The 17,309-nt window shown below is 52.2% G+C and overlaps 1 protein-coding gene across 2 annotated transcripts; it reads right to left on the bottom strand.

Annotated features, from left to right (window-relative positions):
• Positions 1–1,788: 1,788 nt before the first annotated feature.
• On the bottom strand, positions 1,789–17,124 carry RBFA (ribosome binding factor A). 2 transcript variants are annotated; one of them, XM_079943337.1, is made up of 8 exons: positions 15,067–16,156; positions 14,047–14,182; positions 13,734–13,776; positions 12,086–12,262; positions 11,414–11,526; positions 8,178–8,262; positions 3,762–3,832; positions 1,789–2,685 (listed from the first exon to the last, which is right to left on the bottom strand). In XM_079943337.1, the coding sequence occupies exons 1-8, from the start codon at positions 15,230–15,232 to the stop codon at positions 2,310–2,312; spliced, it is 1,167 nt and encodes a 388-aa protein (XP_079799463.1). In that variant the 5' UTR covers positions 15,233–16,156; the 3' UTR covers positions 1,789–2,309. The 2 variants fall into 2 exon arrangements, with proteins under 2 accessions (XP_079799463.1, XP_079799464.1); XM_079943338.1 differs by lacking the exons at positions 14,047–14,182; positions 15,067–16,156 and adding an exon at positions 16,859–17,124.
• Between the last annotated feature and the right edge of the window lie 185 nt (positions 17,125–17,309).

The raw sequence follows: 17,309 nt of genomic DNA on the forward strand, positions 1-17,309 counted from the left end.
ATAGTCAGAGTCCCTTTGTTCTGTCTTCAGTAAGTTTAAGTTGTAGGACATCTGGTTGCTAATGAGCTCCACCTGCAGGTCACTGGTTTACTATGACAGGATGTAACCCGGGAACAGCCAGATGGAAGAGGTGCACAGGGCGAGGGACCGGGAAGGGCACGGAGCTTCCCCCCATCTCTGAGCGGCCACTCCCCAGCTCCACGCGTCCAGCAGCCTGGGAGCTCCTTCCATGTGCTCTGAGGAAGCAAAGTTCTATGCCCTTTGAATGACACAAAAGGTGAGCTGGGTGCGTCCTGTATTCAGTTTTGTCTCTTTTCACATCAAATGAGCAGCGTGCCTGCAGCTATTACAGGGCATCTGCACTTGTGGTGAGGTGCCTGGGGCAGGTGCAGGGCTGTCAGGGATCAGCCGTCCCAGCACCGGCATTCCAGGGCCTGTGGAGGACATCCAGGGTCATGTCCCAGGCTCCTTCCTTTTACACCGTCTGTCTGACTCCTGGCCCCTCTTGTACCCTTACAAACCACTGTAACTCCTTCCTGTAAGAGTATGGAGCGAAACCAAAAACTCCTGTTCCTGCCACTTAACTTCACAGAGAACTTAGGCTGGGGCACAGGCAGGAAGAAGGGCAAGCGGCATCGTGCACCCGCCTCTCCTACGGTCCCGGCTTCTTGCACCCACAGGGCCGGTGCACTCATCGCCTGCCACCATGCTTGCCCTCGCAATTTGGGATCTGGGCACTTTCTGCAGTGTAGGCCCAGACGCAGTCAGCGGAGAAGACTGCTCAGTGCTGTCGGGTATTAACCACGGTGTTTATTTTCTGTAATGTTCTGACATCCTGGGGGCCTGTGGGCTGGGGAGAGATCCCTCCGCAAGCTGGCTAGCTCCCCGTGAGCGCACCACTCACACGCAAACCAGCCAAGCCCGAGCCCTGCCCGGCCAGTGTCTCCTCTGCCCCAAGTCACCCCAGGGCCAGGGACTGGACAACTGGAAGCCACCCCTAGAGCCCGGAGCCTGCTGAAATGACCAAGCTGTCCGACCCCAGGCCTGCCCAGACGTGCTCATCCTACCTGGCCCACTCCGTCCTCCAGGAGCCTCGAGACAGGTTCAGCCACGCTTCCTCCTCACCCTCGGCCTGCTGACAGACCCTGGCGCTCCTCGTGGGCCCCGTGCAGCGTGGTGCACCCCTCCTCTCGGGAGTTGTGAGTCAAGAACTCTTCTTTCAAGGTAGCAGTTTCCAACTCTGTCATCTTACCACACCTGATCAGGACACATCCCGTGCACATTTTAACACAGGTCAATCCTCCCTCTGGACATTTCTTCTCTGGTCGTAAGAGGCTGTGTAAGCAACCCACACTCCTAATGGAAACAGCCCCCACACAGGCTACGTGCACCCTTCCGGGGCAGGATCCCACAAGCACCACTCAAACAGCAACATGCCTGGAGCATCCACAGGGCGGCCCGTGATGCCGTCCCTTCAGAGGGGGCCAGTGTCCCGGCAGAGACGGAGCTTCCTGGTGCCATATCCCTGCTGGGGCATCACACCTGGTCCCAGATGCCGACACGGAAAGTGGCATTTGGGGCTTGCCACTGCTGCAGAGGCAAGGCAACGCTTTCCTTCCCGAAACAGTTTACAGGCAGGGAAATTACACTCCCTGAAAAGCCACGTTACAGGTTTCCTTGCTTTAGCTTAATAGTGTACCTTTCTCCAATAATCTGAACTTTATCATTTTCAGTGTTTCAAGGTCAATGATAGTTGGGAAATGGAGATGCCCCAAGCCCAGGACAACGTTTCTGTGTCAGAATTAAATGATTATTTATTTCCTAAAGAGGCTCATCTAACACGTGCTTTCTCTAGGAAACACATCACGGCCTCTTGCACTTAGGCACCATGAGTGAAATCTCTGTCAGAAGGCACTAACGTGGCGCTAACCCGATCAGAGAGGGTGGCTGTTCACAGCCCAAGATGAACAAAGCAGACAGAGCAGTGCCTGGTGTGACCACAGGCCACATGTGCATCCCACTCGTCTGTGCGTGTCCAAGAACGACCATGAAAGTGCCACAAGTATGGATCTGGGGGCCGTGGACAAACTCTAGTGAGCAAGCGAACATGCAAGCCTGGAACCCCAAATATGGACAGCAGACCGCACGCCATTGACCTAAGAGATTTCACACCCTCTCCACAGCCTCGCCCCATCTCTCACTGCAGCACAGCAATAGGTCTGAAGGGCTCAGAGGTGACACCCGCACAGCTCAGCCTGCACCTGCACGAGGGCATCCCAGGGGCACCAGCAGCACGGGTATCTGTGTGCTCACGGGAGCGGGTCAGGACCCGCGATCCTTTCTCTCTGCCTCTGGTTCCCCTCTGCCCCTGGAGCCCCCTTGCGTCCTGGGGTGTGCTCCTCGGGAAGGGCCCCGTCGTCCAGGGGCCCGTCACTCCCCGTCTCCCACAGGCAGTCCTTGGGCAGGAGGTTGTCGTCCACGCAGGGCCCGGCCTTCCTCTTCCTCATCAGCTCAGCCGTGGGCTCCAGCCACGCTGGGCCCGTGCTCCCACACCCCTTCTCTCTCCTCCTCTTGTACTCCAGGATCTGCTTGTTGAGAGCCTCGTGGTCGATCCCACACAGACTTGAAGGTGCGGCAGGGCCCAGGGTACCACGTGGCGATGTAGTGTCCAGGGCCTCGGGGGCGCTGGAGGGGAGAAGAAATCCACACCATGCACAATACTTCCTAGAGCCATTTGCTTATGCACTATCCTAGCACCTCTCTAAGGGAAACTGTGGAAACTGGACAGAAGGGGAGTTTGGTCTGGCGTTCTCCAGTCCAGAACCTCTCGGCCAGCACTCTTGGAGCCCGTGTGTGGCTCAGGCCAGCATACTTCTGGTGCAGCCATTGTGTACTGCCATTAAATGCGTTTTCATTTTTTCCCCACTTAAACACGGCTAGTACACTAGGCTAGTTAAACAGAATTACTGGGGGGACGGGGGAGGGTTCTTTAGATCTGTCGCTCAGGTTACTTGATGAACCAAAAGAGAAGCATCTATTCTGAGAGCAAAACCAGAGCAATCTTTTCAAAACCCAAATCTGGCCACATCCTGCCTCTAACCCCAACTCTCTGATCTGGAAGGGCTCCCCACCTGCCTCTCCCCACGTCCACTCATTGCTGATCTGGAACCCGGGGACTCACTGCCGCCTGGGGCCTCTGCTCTAGCTCAGGGGTCTGAGTGCTGCAGCCCATCCCCTGGCAGGCTGGCTGGGGGTCCCCACCCCGAGGCCCTGACAGTACCCATATGATGCTGACACAGTTGATCTATGCAACACAGGCCAGACACGTGGTGCAGCTGCTCCCTCACCTGGAATGGGGCTCCCCCCACCTCCGAATCCTCACGTCACCTTCTCAGAGGCCTAACCTGACATTTACTGTTCACAGATGTTCCCTAAGTACGAGAACAGGGCCTGCCAGGCAGCAGTGTGCCAAGGGAGTGGAGAGGATGAACCGCTACTGCCAGCACTCAGAGTCCAGGCCCCAGCACTTCTGTGTGGACCCCCAAGGCCCTCCTGACAGCCTCGCCCAGGTGCTGGGTAGCTCACCAGTTGCACGCCGACACCGGGCTGGGCCCCAGGGCAAGAGCCAAGCGCACAAAGCAGGACCTGCTGCCCCTTGACACCTGGCTGGGGACAGGCAGGACTGTGCAGCTGCTGTGGAGACCAGCAAGTCCACACCTGGGTGTCTGCCCGAATCAAAAACATATGCCCACACGTATCACCTGAAATCATTTTGCTCAAAGTCTTTTTCATCCGGGGGTCCAAAATCAGCGATTGCCAGTAACCGATCAACCTGAAAAGGAACAGACAGAGGGTGATGCTCGACGCACTGCCTGCGTCGGAGCCGGGCGCCGGCTGAGTGTGAGCATCCGCTGCCCGGTGCCAGCCCCACCACGGCCTCAAGCCTGCCCGCCGCCCTTCCTCCCCGTGCCGCTGCCCACACCCGCTACCTCAAGCCCGCCCGCCGCCCTTCCTCCCCGTGCCGCTGCCCACATCCGCTGCCTCAAGCCCGCCCGCCGCCCTTCCTCCCCGTGCCGCTGCCCACACCCGCTACCTCAAGCACACTTTCTCTGATAATGAACTGAGGCTTCTTGAAAACTACACTTAAAACTTGTAAATGTCAGTCAAATTTACAAAGAAACCAGTTAAATATTAGTTGAATTACTAACGCTTACTGGTTTCTAACGAAGTTTCATAAAATGCTTCAATTTTGCCGCAGAATTTGCGGGGAAACCCCCCAGTGCGGTAACGTGAGCGTCCCAAGTCTAGCGTGTGGCTCCGGTCCTGCAGGGGCTGAGGGGCCTACGCTGGGGACAGACCCTGCTCCTCAGCAGGGTCCGTGAAGGGCCTCTCCACCTTCACACGTCTCTTCTGACTGCCGCCAGGTCGTCCTACTGGGGCCGTGCACTGAGACCCGACCTCCTGCTTCAGTGCAAGCCCCGGCGAGCCTGGTCCACAACTGGGCCCTGTCATATGCAGGAACTAAAGCATCATCACCAACCGGTGACACACCAATCAAACCACAAAGGTGAAAAGAAGAACTGGAGACAAATCAGTCCACAGAAAATACCAGGAACAGGACTGACGATGCTACAAAACAAGGACAAAGCGGCCTCCTCCAAAGTTAAAAGTGGGAGAAAATATTCACAATGAAGATTTCTGCCAACTGACTTGTACCAGATATACAATGAACCTACACAACTCAATAATAAGCAAACCTTATTAAAAATGGGCAAGAGACTTTAACTGATCCACAAAAGGAGGAATGACCAGCAGGCACATGAAAAGACGCTCAATATAATTAGTCACCAAGAAAATGTAAGTTTAGGGGGCTTCCCTGGTGGCACAGTGGTTAAGAATCCGCCTTCCAATGCAGGGGCTGCGGGTTCCATCCCTGGTCGGGGAACTAAGATCCCACATGCCACGGGGCAACTAAACCCGCACGCTGCAACTAGAGAGAAGCCCACAACGAAGAGCCGGCACGCTGCAACAGAGACACAGCGCAGCTAAAATTAAAAAAAGAAAATGCAAGCTTAAGCCATCAGGATGGCAACGCCAGGGGCTGGCGAGGCCGTGGAGGCCCAGGGACCCTGACGCTGCGGTGGGAGTGCCTACAGCACGGCCGTGGTTAAAGCAGCCTGGCAGCTTTCTGACAGTTAAACATACGCCTGCTGCTCCTAGGAACTGACCTAAATGAAACAAAACATACATCCACAAACATCTGTACGCAAACGTTCACAGTGCTTCACTCTTTACAGCCAAGGAGTGGGGAAAAAGACAAATGTCTATGAAAAAGTGAATGGGTTAGTAAACTGCAGTACAGCTGTACAATGGATGCCGCTTACCAATAAAAAGGGAACTACTTACACGTGAAACAACGTGGATGAATCTCAAAAACACTGTGCCGAGCAAAGCCAGAGGCAAAAGACAACATCCCGATTCTATTCATGTGAAATTACAGAAATCTCAGCAGGCAAAACTAACCTACAGTGACTGAAACCAGATGGGTGGTAGGGGAGAGCTGACCGGGGTGAGCAGGGGTGGCGATGACACAAAGGTATGCGTTTGTCAAAGGAGGCGCAACTCAACATAAATTAAGCCTCGGTAAAGCTTATTTTATTAACAAAGAACCAAATCCAAACACAACCTCAAACTCTAACACTTTCAACACAGGCCGCCGGGCTAACTTCTTGTGGAAGGGGAGCTCTGAGCTCAGATGGTGCGGGCCAGACCATGCGCAGTGGGGCAGTGGGTGCCCCTGCGCGGTGGTCGCCGGCTGCCCGACACCTGCTCTGGGAAGCCTGACCGTCAGTGGGGAGACGAGTGTGCAGGTACCACAACACTGGCGTCAGAGCTTATGTATTTCCCTTAAAAATTCAGATAAAAAAGTTGTTTCCTCTATAGTTACAGTAAAAGTCAACATTTTAAAAACCTCGACTGAAGCGCAACATCTGTGGGAAAGGCACACAAACCATGAAGCGTAGCTCAGTGACATCCCACACATTGAACACACGTGTGGGCACGGCCGCGACACTTACAAGGTGAAGCCCAGAGGCCTCCTCAGGCCCCTCCTGCTCACTCCCCTCCCCGTGACAGCCATTACTTTTACTTCCAACACCAAGGATTAGCCAGGCTCTTCCTGAACGTTTTATGAACAGAAGCTCTCAGCGCGTGGCCTTTCCTTGGCTCCACGGCCGGAGGGAGGTGGGTCAGGGGACTGTTCCAGAGCACGTCCGTCCATTCTGCTAACTGCACTCGCCAGAGACCCTGTGCCAACGTTCCCGGCCAAGTCCGTGGGTACTGCGGGGGGTGGGGGTAGGGGGCCTCGAGGGTCACAGACTCAGCTTCCCTGGGGACGGCCAGTCTCTAGCGCGGCACTGTGAGCCGCCCTTCCGCCAGGCCCCACCCCTCGGCGCTCGCACCCTCACTCCTGTAAGGAAAGCCCTCATGGAGGGGTGCGTGCTGGAACCCGGTTTTCGTTCGCGCTCTCCTGACGAGCGCCTCCACGTGTGTTTACTGCCAGTACCATCATATTGCTGAATTACTCAGGGTGCAGTTTGGACAGAGCTCATTACTAGTTCTCTTTCAAATGTCCAGACTGGTGACCTGAAGATTATCCTGAGGATGCAAGGTAAGCTGCTGAAACTGGTAACACTTTAGCAGTTGCAACTACCTGTGATTTTTGGTGCAACCAACATAAGACAGAAATAAACAGACTGATAGAAGACTCAAAGTTTCGTCCAGGACTCCCAATTTCAAATGTCTGTCTCTAGCCAAGTGCTTTATCAACAGCTGACTTTCAATCTATTAAAAACATACACAGTGTTTGAAAAACACTGCCCTGACTTACGCCAGAGGAAGCAATGACCATGTCCTCAAATGATCACCTACCCAGATCAGAAACCCCTCTGGTCCAGCCTTCACTTCTAACTACAGTGAGGCGGAAACTGCAGGACTCTGAGGCGCCAGCCGAGGCCTGACCGACCCTTGGCCCCCAGGTCAACAGCTGAGTTCTGGGCACATGCAGGACCCACCATCACCGCGTGGCACGTGTCCGACCCTTGGCCACTTCCCCGGAGCACACGGGGCAGGACAGACGCTAGAGGTCTCCAATGCAAACACCCATCAGCACGGCCTCCAGAATAAGGCCCTCCCAGAAACGCTTAAGCTCGCATGCACCTCCCTCCCTCCAGTGACTTTTTCTGGAAAGGAACCCACACAGCCAGGTAGGACCTTGCAGCTCTGAATTCTTCCTCCACAGAGAGAGGGACGAGCCAGCTGAGGGCTCATCCTCTGAGACAGGTGGGTCCTCCCACCAGCCCCACCCGACGTGCCCGGGGATTCCTGCTGAGTATCTGCACAGCACACCCATGACCTAAACTCCACTTGAGCTGTAAGCGGCACTGCAACTTCACTCCTGTTCCCCTTCTAGCTAGGAAATCACACATCTATCAAAGTTATCCACATAATGTTTTCAGTATCGCTTGTATCATGAATAACAAAGGACGACAATGTACAATTAGACTTTTTTTCCCCTCTGTGAATCTGAATACTACCTAGTCCTACAGTGAGTAACAGCAACCTAATCATAATCCCGTAAATGCTACTGTTTCTTCGGTAAACTTTTTAAAGGTGTAACATACCTTAATAACCATAAAGCAACCACCACCCAGATTAAAACGTATGTATGTTTTAACAGGTTTTTAACCTTTATAATTAACCTATACCTAAAACAAGGAAAATAAGTATGAAACAATTACAGTTACAGGACAGAACTTAAGTGTCAGCCTTAACAGTGTAAAGTAACCAGAGACAGACTGAAATCTAGGGAAGTGAGAGAAGGAGGTAAGCACAGGAGGGCAGCTCTGACTGCTTCAAGTTTGTAAACAGAGAGAGAGGGATCTGCTTTACTAGTTAGGGCTATACTGACAAGCATTCAAACATTAAAGCCACACAAAGTGGTTACCTCTGGGGAACAGGGCTGAGAACAAGGCACAGGTGCCTTACTTTTCATCTGTACCCTTCTATTACCTTTTAAAAACTGTATACGTTATCTTTTGAATATTTAAAAATTAAATTTAAAATCTTACCCATATAAAAGTTTACATCATAAACAGGTAATTATGTAAAAGCCTTACCTCCACTGCAGCTGCATTTTTTTTGTCCTGAACAAACACTATTGGCGGCATGTTCCTCAGGGTCTGCTGGGACATCAAAAGGTGCCTGGAGAGAAAAAGAGATTTGTGCAGTCACAGGTGACACTTGGTGGAGGGGTGACAGTGCCAGAAACAGAAAATGTCATCTCACAAAGAGATGAGGCATGATTTTTTTAAATTAATTAATTAATACATTTATTTTATTTATTTGGCTGCATTGGGTCTTCATTGCTGGGCGTGGGCTTTCTCTAGCTGCAGCGAGCGGGGGCTACTCTTCGTTGCGGTACACAGGCTTCTCACTGCGGTGGCTTCTCTTGTTGCGGAGCATGGGCTCTAGGCACGCGGGCTTCAGTAGTTGTGGCACACAGGCTCAAGAGTTGTGGCTCGTGAGCTCTAGAGGGCAGGCTCAGTAGTTGTGGCACACAGGCTTAGTTGCTCCGCGGCATGTGGGATCTTCCCGGACCAGGGCTCGAACCCGTGTCCCCTGCATTGGCAGGCGGATTCTCAACCACTGGGCCACCAGGGAAGCCCTGAGGCATGAGTTTTGCTTATCACATTCTTCAAAGATGAAAAGTCTTCCTTAGCCAACTGCCACATTTCAACAGGGATACAAAATGCATGATCACAATTGTTTTTAATTCTCTAAATGCAACTTCTGAGATCCTTACAAATAGTCTGACGTGAACTTGGGACATTCCTGGGCATCACTGTGGCCTTGGGCTGTGGTTTGGGCACCAACAACCTGCCAGCATTTCGTCCCTCCATCCGACCGACACTCATCGGCAACAGCGCCACAGAAGTGTGGCTGCCGGCCGTGCTTCCCGGACGTCAGACACAGAAACGATCTTCATATTACCCAGTCATGCAATACATGCGGATCCAGGGGCGACAAGCATCCAGTGAAAACACTGCTGTGACACACAGCACATCTGCTCAGCGACGCAGTTATGGGAAAACCTTTACACTAAACCTTGGTGATCAAAAGAATTGGGAACAGGGACATTCTGTTCAACTGAATTTTCTGTTACCTAAAAACTAATCAGAAAACAGCAGGAACTCCAGTCCCGAGGGCTGCTCTGCCAGGTCTCTCTGCGTCTTTAAGACTGAGGAGAAAACTGAGTAGCTTCTTTACTCTCACCCAGCTCAGCGGTTCTCAAAATCCTTGGTCTCAGGACCCCCTTTATACTCTTAAAAATTATTGAGGACGCCAAAGACCTTTTGTTTATGTGGGTTACATCTACCAATATATACCAGACTAGAAATTAAAGCTGAAAATATGTATTTATTAATTCATTTAAAGTAACTTTTTTTTTTTTTTTTGCGGTACGCGGGCCTCTCACTGTTGTGGCCTCTCCCGTTGCAGAGCACAGGCTCCAGACGCGCAGGCCCAGTGGCCATGGCTCACGGGCTCCGTGGCATGTGGGATCCTCCCGGACCGGGACACAAACCCGTGTCCCCTGCATCAGCAGGCGGACTCTCAACCACTGCACCACCAGGGAAGCCCACTACTATATTTTAGAAGAAATTAATGAGAAGAGTGGCATTGCTTATGTAGTTGCAAATTCCTTTAATACCCAGCATAACGGAACAGCTGGATTCTCATCTGTTATCTGTATTCAATCTGTTGTTATTTTGTTTAAAATAGAAGAAAATCTGGCCTCACACAGATCTGTAACTGAAAGGTAAAGCGTATATGAACAGCCTTTCAGAAAAGTGTAGATCTTCTCTGATGCTACACAAGAACTCAACAAAGAGTAGTTTATTAAAGACTGCAATGTGGAATCTGAAACCAGATCCATGAACCGCGTTCTCTGTACATGAAAATCCACTGGCCCTCTTGCCCTTCGAATCGATCTCTCCCTGTGTGTGATTTTGTAACCTCATGCCTTGGTCTTTTAGAAAATACTGGTTCAGCAGGTCACACAGATTTTCAGGATGATGATGTATTTTACAATACGTCACCTCCAATCTCATCAAAAGGGTCTTATGTACCATGAGGCTGTCAAACTCAGAGTGGTGGATACAAGTTTTCTAAAATTCTGATTTTCACTGAAAGCTTAAATTTTACCACTGGCAACAAATATGGTCAGCTGTGCCCTGAAGTGACAGGTTCACTTTGCCACTTTGCAGAAAATGTCTGTCCTATACCACATCTGAATAACCATAGTTATGAATGGATAAAGAAGATGTGGCACATATATACAATGGAATATTACTCAGCCATAAAAAGAAACGAAATTGAGCTATTTGTAATGAGGTGGATAGACCTAGAGTCTGTCATACAGAGTGAAGTAAGTCAGAAAGAGAAAAACAAATACTGTATGCTAACACATATATATGGAATTTAAGAAAAAAAATGTCATGAAGAACCTAGGGGTAAGACAGGAATAGAGACACAGACCTACTAGAGAATGGACTTGAGGATATGGGGAGGGGGAAGGGTGAGCTGTGACAGGGCGAGAGAGAGGCATGGACATATATACACTACCAAACGTAAGGTAGCTAGCTAGTGGGAAGCAGCCGCAAAGCACAGGGAGATCAGCTCGGTGCTTTGTGACCACCTGGAGGGGTGGGATAGGGAGGGTGGGAGGGAGACACAAGAGGGAAGAGATATGGGAACATGTGTATATGTATGGCTGATTCACTTTGTTATAAAGCAGAAACTAACACACCATTGTAAAGCAATTATACTCCAATAAAGATGTTAAAAAAAAATGAATAACCACAGTTGGTTCACTTGTTCTTTGAAGTGAAGCGTCTATTTTGGGTCACAGTCAGCAACTGCAGTGTTCCGAGACAACCACCAGAGCTTCTTGCGCACTTCCCACCACAGATACTAACAAGATGTGCCAAAGGGTCGAGATACGCGTCACGGATGCTCTCAAATAAAGCTGGCAGCGCACTACCACAAGCACGTGCGGAAGCTACAGTGACCACCAGGACATCTGGGCCAGCAGTTTTACCCCCATAGCTTCAGTACAACATGTCAACACGGTGGGAACGGAAAACCACACCTCATTGTGAAGAAGCTCTCACCTCATCAACCTCTCCCTAGAAAGGACCCGGGATCACACTTCAAGAACAGCTAACCTAGGTTATGGCTTATATGAAGGCGTAAGTTCTGCTCTGAAATTCAAGAAAATGCTTCCCAAATTTTCCTTAAAAGCAAAAATAGTGAACAAAACCAGCTGGAAGGCAGGGTCAAGGAGAGGCCTCACCTCATGTGTGCAGCGCTCCTCTGCAGGACGGCCCCCACGTTTGCGTTCTGAGCCTCAGAGACAGTCGTCCTCCAGTACACGCGGCAGGTGGAGAAGTCTGAAGTCAGAGAGACCTGAGCCCAGCCCCAATTACTCTCAGCTCACCTGGGCTCCTGGAGACAGAGCGCGTCGCGAGAGGCGCACTAACTCACGGGCAGTCCTGGCTTCAGGCTCCCACTGCCAGGGCCAGCGCCCCAAGCACACCGCTGGGGACGGGGGAAACGTCCCCTTCCCCGGGGGGAGCCCAGCCTCACCCCACGCACAGCAACGCCTCAGCTGCTGCTACTGCCCCTCCTCCTTTCCCTCTGGCTGCACGCACTCTGCTCTGGGGGCACAGACGGCAGAAGCTGCCTCCCGTGTCTTTCCACCAAGATGAAGGCAGATCACCCACCGCTCACCTGACCCCCAGGCCTTCAGACGCCCCACTTCATCACTTACTGGGCTCTGAGCACCCTCGGTGCTGTCTGGCCAAACACCACCCGTGCACAGTGAGACACTGCTTTTGCACCCCACAAGCACCTTCCTCTCCTTAATACCCAGACGGCCACGCTGAGCATCCCTTCCGCCTTTTCTAACTGTCAGGCGATGACAGAGGCGCGAGGCCCGCAGTCCCTCCCTGGCCCCGAGGCCTACCTTGGAGAGCTCCACATTCAAGTCGCAGAGCTCCTGGCTCACTTCCGGGGTGCACAGCAACTCATTCAGCGCTTTGTAGAGGAGGCCGTTCAGGGCCCTCAGGCGCACGTGGTCTTCCCTCCTGGCTCTCTTGGAGGTGCTCTTTGTCAGGGATGCCAACTGAGACGGCTTGTGAGTCTCCGTTAAGAAGAAAGGCAGACACACAGGCAACATTACAACTGTACATAAACTTGTACTAACTGACGATAAAGGTCATTCTCGGCCATCTTAGTTTTCATGAAGATACAGATTTTTACAGACCAGGACCCTTCTAGATTTCACCTACCATCCCTTAAAGATCAAGAGTACTGCCAAGCATATATTTTTTTCCAAAAAAAATTTTATTGAAATATAATCCACACAGCATAAAATTCTCCCTCTTAAAAAGTACAATTCGAGGGGCTTCCCTGGTGGCGCAGTGGTTGAGAGTCCACTTGCCGATGCAGGGGACACGGGTTCGTGCCCCGGTCTGGAAAGATCCCACGTGCCGTGGAGCGGCTGGGCCCGTGAGCCATGGCCGCTGAGCCTGCGCGTCCCGAGCCTGCGCTCCGCAACGGGAGAGGCCACAACAGTGAGAGGCCCGCGTACCGCAAAAAAAAAAAAGTACAATTCGGTGGTTTCTAGTATATACAGTGTATTTTTTTCTATCAAGAACCATTCATTACATAAACTCTCACAGTACAGGTATATTTCAGAGATATTGCAGGTTCATTCCAGACCATCGCAATAAAGCAAATATCACAATAAAGTGAGTCACATGCATTTTTTGGTTTCTCAGTGCATATTAAAGTTATGTTTAGGGCTTCCCTGGTGGCGCAGTGGTTGAGAGTCCGCCTGCCGATGCAGGGGTCACGGGTTCGTGACCCGGTCCGGGAAGATCCCACATGCAGCGGAGCGGCTGGGCCCGTGAGCCATGGCTGCTGAGCCTGCGCTCCGCAACGGGAGAGGCCACAACAGTGAAAGGCCCGTGTACCGCAAAAAAAAAAAAAAAAAGTTATGTTTACACTATACTGTAGTCTATTAAAGTGTGCAATAACAATGTCTAAAAACAATATACATACCTTAATTAAAAATATTGCTAAAAAATGCTAACATCACCTGCTAACGCAGGGTTGTCATAAACCTTCTGTTTGTAAAAAACACGGTATCCGGGAAATGCAATAAAACAAGGTATGCCTGTGTATCTACACGTATCTGTGTTACACACACACACACACACACACACACTCTCTCTCTCTCTGAATGGACATTACCATATTAGAATTTGATAACAGATATGACATCCCGTAAATTTTGTTTTCTTTTTTCTCCGGCCGCACTGTGCGGCATGTGGGATCTTAGTTCCCCAACCAGGGATCGAACCCACACCCCCTGCAGCGGAGGGTTAACCACTGGAAGTGCACAGTCTTAACCACTGGACTGCCAGGAAGTCCCCTGGTGTAATTTTTTTTTAAAGGTAAAAATTCTGTGGTTCCAGTGTGTCTAGTCCCACTGCTACAGACCGTGTCCCCTCCAATACTGAAATGGAAGGGCTGGAGAGCTGCCGACTTTTGGAGCCTCACACCCACCGAGATTCTCAAGCGGCTCATCGCTACTACTCTATACTTACCAAGTGAGAGCCCAAGGAAGGACCTTCATACCAAAACTTCTTCCTATGGGGAGAAAATAAGAACTATGCTGGATACTGACGGCAAATCAATAACAAACAGTTACAAAAGCTAACGTCGTAACTGTTTCTAAGGGGCTAGCCCTGGACATAGAAATTAGGTTACTAGGGGCCTAAAAGATTTAGATACCCAATGAACAGCAGCACGGGTTGTGGGGACACACAGACAACAGTTTCAGTTCAAGCTCGTAACTTTTACCTAAAGTCTACCTCTAGTCCCAAAGGTAGAGAATGAGGACCTTAAAAACACACCTACCAAACTGCACATGAGCACTGTCCTCTACTGAACAAAGCTGTTTCCCAGGGGAGGGTTAACGCCTGATGCCGCCACACATCAACTGGGACTGAACAGCTAAGTAAACAGAAGGCAGATGGGGGATCCAGGCCCCTCGCTATTGCAGACAAGCAAGGGAAGGAAGTGAGAATGATTCGTGTGCTAGTGGATTAGGGCTGGAGATCAGTACAAACTTAAGTTTCACTTACTACAGCTACAGGTGGTGACACACAGAAACGTTTGTAGATAAGCACAGACACAGGGATTAACATAAACACTATTTTTTTTTTGCTTTGCCAGCTGAAAGGGTCTAAAAGACAGACACCCCAGTAGCAATAAACATACTAAGCTCTCAGATCATGGTTTCTGACCCCTGTTTCCAATCAAGGAACCAGAGCTCCTTGGAGAAATGGCTGATTCTAGGGCCGAGGCATCCTGTGGTGCCAGAAAGTAAGGAAATGCTAAAAAAAAAAAAAAAAAAAAGTTTTCTAATTTAAAAACTACTTCAAAACCCCATAACAACGGGGTGTGTCAAAGGGATATAGGAGCCACCTGAAAGAGCTTGCAATGGTCAAAGCTGGAACAACTCGAGCAAAATTAAGTAGTACTGGATTATAACCCGTGAGTCCATCCTGCTGAGTTAATAAATGAAGAAACACACCTCCCCTGCAAAATTTTGAATAATTCATGAATTTCGAATAATTCCCCACTCCTTAGGTGTGAGCTGCATACGGTGACTTTCCCCCCAAAGAAGACAGTATGGAATTGGGGGGCTGGGCGGTAACTTTACAGTGGATAAACCTGACAGACACAGATGACCGCAGTCAATCAAGACCAGCATCAACAGTGATACACCATGTTGAGAGCATGTGTGTGTCCACAGGATGTGATGAAATGGTGCTTCACACCTGTGGTCTTCCTCCCCCAAACCAAAGCCCAGTATCCTCAAGAGAAACACATCACGCCAATCCCAACAAAAGGGCATCCTACAAAATATCTAACCGGTACTCTTCAAGCTGTCGAGGTCATCAAAACAGGGACAGTTAGAAACTGCCACAGTCAAGAGGAGCCTAAAATGATGACGACTAAATGTAATGCGGTCCCTGGATGGGATACTGGAACAGAAAAAAGACGTTAGGGAAAGACTAAGGAAACGTGAATAAGACATGGCCTTTAGTTAATAATAATGTGTCAATGCTGGTCCATCAATTGTAACAAATGTGCCGCACTAACATAAGAGGCTAACAGAAGGGAAACTGAGTGTGCTTACAGGGGGCTCTGCTCATCTTTGCCAATCTTTCTGTAAACCTTAAACTTTTAAAAACGTGTATTAAAACATACATATATACATATCTACAATTAAATGAAGATGATATGAAGTCAACATATTTTATTATACTTACGTCTCGTCATAAAAAAACCTATCGTGACAAGCTTTCTTTATTCCTCAAATTAACCCCACAGAGAAAGCACTAATATGGAAAGGAAATTCTTCCTCTCTCTTTACGTGATGCAACTACTCTCCCGAAAAACGCTTCTAGTAACAAGAATCATCATCCTTCAGTATCTGTGGGGAATTGGTTACAAGACCCCAAAGATACCAAAATTGGAGGATGCTCAACGCGCTGTATTTGCATATAACCTCCGCACACCCTCCCGGATACATTAACTCATCTCTAGGTTACTTAATGCTACGTAAAGAGTTGCCAGCAAGGCAAGTCCAGGTTTTGTGTTTTAGAACTTTCTGGAGTTTTTTCGGAACATTTTCAATCCAAGGTTGGTTGAATCCGAGGATTGGGAACCTCGGACCCAGAGTGGACTGTAAATGTATACATCACTTTGCTTCATAAATTCATGATGCACTCTTAGCTTTTAGGAGACTTAGAACTTTACCGTCACAGCTGTGTGAAAGAAGAGGAAAAAGGCTGGGTGGGAAAAACGTTAACTGTCAGAGGTGGGCTCCCTGGTGAGCTTTCAACAGCCATTAACCTAACAGGCAGCGGCTGCGCTTACTGACACGGCTGGGAGCTCTGGCGCCGGCCAATGCGTCGGCGGTGGAACCCCTGCGGACCCCCAGCCCCGCCGAGCGCCCCGCCCGCGGAGCCTCCCGCTCCACGGAGCTCCCCGCCCGCGGACGCCCCGCCCCGCCGAGCCTCCTGCCCACGGAGCCCCCCGCCCCGCCGAGCTTCCCGCCCGCGGAGCCCCCACCCCGCCGAGCCTCCCGCCCGCCGAGCCCCCCGCCCCGCCGAGCCTCCCGCCCGCGGAGCCCCCCGCCCCGCCGAGCCCCCGTCCCGCCGAGCCTCCCGCCCGCGGAACACCCCGCCCCGCCAAGCCCCCCACCCCGCCGAGCCTCCCGCCCGCCGAGCCTCCCGCCCGCGAAGCCCCCACCCCGCCGAGCCTCCCGCCCGCGGAGCCCCCCGCCCCGCCGAGCCCCCGCCCCGCCGAGCCTCCCGCCCGCGGAACACCCCGCCCCGCCGAGACCCCCGCCCGCGGAGCCCCCACCCCGCCGAGCCCCCCGCCCCGCCGAGCCTCCCGCCCGCGGAACACCCTGCCCCGCCGAGACCCCCGCCCCGCCGAGCCTCCCGCCCGCGGAGCCCCCCGCCCCACCGAGCCCCCGCCCCGCCGAGCCTCCCGCCAGCGGACCCCCCGCCCCGCCGAGCCTCCCGCCCGCGGACCCCCCGCCCCGCCAAGCCTCCCGCCCGCGGATCCCCCGCCCCGCCAAGCCTCCCACCCGCGAAGCCCTCATCCCGGGCCACCGTCCCCGGAGCCCCCGCCCCCACTGGGGTAACAGTACTTGGTTTTCGAAGCAAATTTCTTGAGTAGGTTCTTGCCGCAGGAGACAGGCGAGCTGTGCAGGCCTCGAGCGCCGCCCAGAAGGAGCCCCACATGGAGACCCCCGGCCCCGCCGAAAGCCGCCCACATCTCAGCCGAGCAACGGCCTACTGGGTGACGCGAGGCGGGCTGAGGTTGGCAGTGAGACGTGGGGCGGGGAAACGCGGGGCGGAAAGACGTGCAAACGGAACGACGTGAGGCGGCTCGGGGCGACGTGGGGCGAGGCGACCTGCGAAGTCGCCGGGAGACTGTGGGCGGGACGAGAGGACGAGGCGGCATCTGGAGGACAGGTAGGCGGGACGTGAAGCGGCGGGGCGGAGCGACGTGCGGCTAGGGCCAGGGACAGGCGTGACGACGCGTGAGGGAGGGGCGGCTAGTAGTAGGCGGGGCCGGGTGACGTGAAGGACGGGACG

Source organism: Stenella coeruleoalba (genome assembly GCF_951394435.1).
Source record: "Stenella coeruleoalba genome assembly, chromosome: 14".
NCBI classification, from domain to species: Eukaryota; Metazoa; Chordata; class Mammalia; order Artiodactyla; family Delphinidae; genus Stenella; species Stenella coeruleoalba.

Coding starts and splice junctions, on each gene's coding strand:
- RBFA (XM_079943337.1), bottom strand. CDS start 15,232: ATGTCTTATTCACGTTTCCTTAGTCTTTCCCTAACGTCTTTTTTCTGT. Junction 12,263..13,733: donor CTTCCTTGGGCTCTCACTTG/GTAAGTATAGAG, acceptor TTCTTAACGGAG/ACTCACAAGCCGTCTCAGTT. Junction 8,263..11,413: donor AGGAGCGCTGCACACATGAG/GTGAGGCCTCTC, acceptor TTTTCTCTCCAG/GCACCTTTTGATGTCCCAGC.